This window comes from Echinops telfairi, unplaced genomic scaffold (genome assembly GCF_000313985.2).
Source record: "Echinops telfairi isolate 266 unplaced genomic scaffold, ASM31398v2 ScPeMD7_18;HRSCAF=68, whole genome shotgun sequence".
Taxonomy (NCBI): domain Eukaryota; kingdom Metazoa; phylum Chordata; class Mammalia; order Afrosoricida; family Tenrecidae; genus Echinops; species Echinops telfairi.
This window is the reverse complement of record NW_022103915.1, coordinates 81080657-81085807: the sequence shown is the minus strand read 5'-3', so window position 1 is coordinate 81085807 and position 5151 is coordinate 81080657. Positions and strand designations below refer to the sequence as shown.

The following is a 5151-nucleotide window of genomic DNA, read 5'->3' as shown; positions in this document are numbered from 1 at the left end:
TCCTTACATATTAGATTCACGTCTTTTTTCCCCCTAGTCTGATACATTTGGGAATTGTATCAACTTAGTGTCTGTTCCAACATTTTGATTTTATTTTGCATTTATTGAAGCAATGTATTATTGGGATATTCATCATCTATCTTCTATTGTGGTCATTGCTCTATAATTCTAGAAAACATTATCTTTATTTCTGTATTCGGTTGCTTATGTCTACTAAGCTCTTTGTGGGACCCTTTCAATGAAGAGTTTTGATTTTATGAATGATATCTGTTCCTTACTTTTGATGAAAACAGAGGCCGTGGTTCTTTAAAACAATTGTTGTTTTTAGTAATCGCCTAGGAATAATGATAGTGTCCTATTGAACAATGTTTATGAAAGAAGGCCCTCACAGATTCACTTTAAAATCACTGACGGGGTAAAGCTGCTATCACCACAGTCTTTAAAAGCTTACCGCAGACCCTACAACACAGGAATGAGATAGGGAAATGCCACAAAAATCGGAAAGAAGAAATACATGATTATTGTTAACAGAGGTACTTGTCTACATAGAAATCTCAATTCACCGAAAAATTATTAAACCAATTCACCAAAAAATTATTAAATTAATAAAGGTAAAAGAAAAATCTGGATAAATAGAAACCTCAATTTGATCTCTGTACCCCACCCCACAAAACGCAAACAGCATAAAGTCTACACAGGGAATAAGCCTGCAGTGATCTCCCTCTGTCCGTAGTTGAGAGCTGGCTATAACCTGGTGCTCAGACAGAGTACTGGAGAGATGACTACAGTAGATGAAAATGATAAATCTGACTTGAACAGTTAAAACCTTTTCTTTTGATACACTTTGGGCTTGATCTGGTTTTTAATTTCTGTGTTTTTTCATATTGGGGATCATTTATCTCTGTTGTATTTTATCATTGTTGGTAGCCTTCCTGACTCTATTACAGGCTTGTGTATGTTTTGCAGTACATGAAACCCAGGATAGGTGGCTCTATGGAAACAACTAGAATAAAGGTTCCTGTGTGGTACGGCAGGGAAGGTGGGGAGTAAGGGCGAGCTGATATGAAAGTGTTCAAGAAGGAAGAAAAGGTTTTGAGACCTATTGTTGAAGCAATTGTACAACGCCTCTTAATATAATTGAACTATGGACGCATCTGATGTCCGGATTAACTCTTAATAAAATGGTTTGGTAGAAAAAAAAATTTTCAATAGCCACAACATATAGAAGGTAGTTAGAAATAATTCTTAAAAATAAAAATTGTAAGACTTTACAAAACACATATATAAGATACTTTAGAATAACCTTGAAGAAGACCTCAGTAAAATGTAATTATATGATTTTCAGGATTAAGATGGCTCCATACTATCATGGGGCCAAACCTGCCCAGTTGAAGTGAAGTTTTAGTGTGATTATGAGTATGATTAATGGTATATATGGTACAGTTTTATAAGAAATTTCATAAATGAATGCTAAAGTATTTACAGAGGATTAAGGATCATTAATATCAAGGCAATCCTGAAAAGTAAGAACAAATTAATGGACCTTCCCCTATCTGTTATCAAGATGTTGAAAATGTACAGTCATGTAGTACAATGTGATATAGGCATAGGGGAAAAAAACTACTCCTTTAAAAAAGAAAGAAATCCTGGAAATATATCTATGTATGCAAAGTTGTTATATGACAAAAGATGCCTTGAAAAGTCAATGTACAGATAAGTGAACACTGAGTCCATAAATGATACTGAGATTGTGATTGTTTAGGTAAAAAAATTGGACTACTAATTTGATTCTGGGTAATGACTTGGATGGAAAACTGTCTTTAAATTTTTGGAAGAATATATAAAAGAATATCTTTATTACTTTAGGAAAATGAAGGACTTCTTAAATGAGATAGGTATAAGAATATTAACTATAAAAAAGATAATTAAATAACATAAAACTAAAAATATTCATTAGAATCCAGAACTTATTAAATAACATCATTAAGTGAGTAAAATAATTATCTTGAAACTGGAAGAAGATATTTGCAATCGATATTACCAGTAAGGATTTTCTCCTATAAATCTATAAAAAGAGCAATAACTCCCTCTTATATCATGAAAAAAGGAGATCACAGAAAGTCTGCAACGGTATGAAAGTGCTTCTGATAACACTCCAGAAAAAATACTTCTGGAGAAAAGAACCATAAACAAACAAAGACAAGTTTTGTCCCATATATGTATACAGATACATATGGGATGAATTTTTCTTAAAAATTAAAAAAGAAAATTAGAACCGTGATTATCTGCAAGAGGAGGAGAGAGCAATGAGTACAGTGGGTGCACAGCCCCCTGAGATCGATGCAAAGGCAGAGCGACTTTCACATTGCTGTGTTTTTAATTGGGGTAATAGTTTCCTTGGTGTTCATAAGGCTTTGACTATTTTTTTCAGGAGGAGTTTTGTTTATTTCGTATTGGGAATGTGCAACATTCTATCTAAAAGATATATATGTTTTAATGAAAATGTAGCAGCAGCAAAATGCATCTGTCCTAAGTGTACAGGTTAGTAAATTCTCATAACATGATCATCGCCATGTAGCCACCACCAAGGTTAAGAAACAGAGGACCAAAGCCCCTGTTAGGCTCCCATCTAGACTCAAGCAACCTTCTTCCCCATAAATAATCTCCAATATTCTTTGATGTGTAGTCAATTTTACATATGAAATCTCGAAAAGAATTCTTAGCAAGAAGAGTAGGTTTCCTTTCATTTTAAGCAAGAGAGTAACTGTGGATCGGAAGGTTTTCACTGTCAGCGAAATCAGACATTTTAAGAAGAAAGGGAAGAGGGGCAGCTACTCTGCCTACAAATCAAACTAATGAGGCCTATTAATCAGAACGGTGGCAAAAGTCAGCGTGGGCTGAGCTCAGTTCAGGTCTAAACCCTTTTCTTCTTGAGACAGCATCACTGTGTAAACACCACTGTCACACATCTCAAAGTCTTCTCATGATGTCTTTGGCCTGTCTTTATGCACATCCCAACACCCCGTTCTTTAGATAACTTTGGTTTTATTGTTGTTGTTCTCATATTGACATAAGGTCATTTGAAAAAGTCTGTCTTAAAGGTGGTCTGGTGATCCTGTCAGGTAAGCACAGACCTGCTGACAGCCAGGGCAACAGTTCGCACTCACCAACTGCTCCTTGGGAGAGAACTGAGACTTTGTGCTCCTTGAAAGATTTCTAGCCTCTGAAAATAGATATGAGTAGAAATTAGCTCAATAACAGTGGGAATAGTTCGGGTTTGGGTCTTATAACATGATGCCAAGAATTGAATTCAATTGCAGAATGTGACCATTACAGAATCCATTGGGATTATGACTTTTTGGCATATACTACCTGATGTAGCCTAAGAGTATATGGCCTAATAACTATATTATAAACCATTTCAGATAAAGGATACACTGTTTTGCATGGCAGTTCGTCTGCTCCTATTTAAATGATTAACTTATTACCTCTATGCATGACCTTCCTGAGTTACAGGCTATCTTTGATAGCCTGTCTTCCAGTGGTTTGGTGTGGGAGGTAGATCTTAGACATGAATGGTGAGTGCTTTGAAATTGTTTTGTTCTAATGGAATGTATTATTTCGCTTTCACAAATACTCCCCCAAAAGGACAAGGATTATTAATCAAGTCAAAAATTAATGAAAGTAAAAATGAGGATGACAAAGAACTTCCCCGAAATGAGGTTTACTAAACTGAAGATCCTATATCTAAGTCTCGGTGGTTTAGATTCATGTTGCTTCTCGCTGAACTAGACTGTATATCAAGCTAGAATGCTTTGTACTGATTACACTTAAGAAAAAGAAAAACCTTTCAATAATAAGAAGTTAAAATGGAGACTGGCCAGAAAAGAAACGAGTTTGAAAACAGAGGTTGGCAGAAAGAAATCTGAAAGAACTTCACACTCATAAATAAATGTTTACAAATTGGCAATCCCAAGCATCATGTATTGAGAACTACAATTCATATTTTGAAAACATAAGTCACAATACAAATGCCAAAGCACAGACTTACATCATTCTGGCTGGAATTTAGGAAGTTGTAAAAGGTTTCACAGCACTCCTCACTCTTAAAAAACCCACATGCTGATGTTTATACCCATGGCAATAAGGAAAGTAGGCTCGGGTTGCATCAGATCCCTCAGCAGCAGTTTTAAGAAAAAATATGGGACAGAGTACTGTTTTTGAGCCTTGTTCCCAGGGTGAGCCTGGAAACATGAAATGTGACACCTGAGCTCTTCCAAATATCTTAATGTGGCACCTTTATAGTAGAAGCTCATGGGTGCTCATAGTGATCTGTTGTGGTGGTTTTTAACCAATTGTTAAGGGAACTAAATCTTATGGTAGCTCTTTAAAGCGTAGAAATATAACTTGAAAAATCACTATTTGAAAAGACTAGAATGCTAATACGGATGATAAATAGAAATTATTTGTACAGCCTTGGTTAAATAAGTTTACTATCCTAGATGTCAATGTTAGCATTTTGAAGTATAAAATAGTCACAGGATTGTTTTTTGTAAATTTAGAGTCTAAAGAACGTCACAATGTATCCAGAAAAGAACTGGTGTTAGGATGAAAGGCTGGGGCGCCTTCAACAGCGCCATGTTGGGCAGAGCATCCGAAGGCTCACCACCTCTGTGGTCCGGAGGAGCCACTATGAGGAGGGCCCTGGGAAGAATTTGCCATTTTCTGTGGAAAACAAGTGGCGGTTACTGGTTATGATGACCATGTTCTTTGGGTCTGGATTTGCTGCACCTTTCTTTATAGTAAGACACCAACTGCTTCAGAAATAGGATGCTTATAGTCATCTGTGAAACAGCTACGAAGAGCATTGGATGAAGTCCAACCTCTGAAAATTGGATCAAGCTCTGCTGAACTTAATAGCATACTGGTTATGTTTGTAAATAAACTTAATACATGAAGAAAAAAAAAAGATGAAAGGCTGATACATCCATGAAATCCTAGCCTTGTCATTGAGCCATAGTCAACTCATGGAAATCACATATGTGTCAAAATAAGATCCATGCTCTATGGGGATTTTAATGATGAGCAGGGTGGGCTATACACCCTAAAGGAGTAAGAGCTATGACTAGACATATGTTCTCCATGTTCATT

The 5151-nt window shown here is 36.0% G+C and overlaps 1 protein-coding gene across 1 annotated transcript in view; it reads left to right on the top strand.

Moving 5' to 3' along the window:
* Positions 1 to 4829, top strand: part of LOC115868682 (cytochrome c oxidase subunit 7C, mitochondrial-like) — a 33009-nt gene extending 28180 nt beyond the window's left edge. The window contains exon 2 of the mRNA XM_045287655.1: positions 4608 to 4829. Coding sequence (XP_045143590.1) covers positions 4608 to 4829 — 222 coding nt within the window. The remainder of the gene's footprint in view (positions 1 to 4607) is intronic.
* Positions 4830 to 5151: the final 322 nt, after the last annotated feature.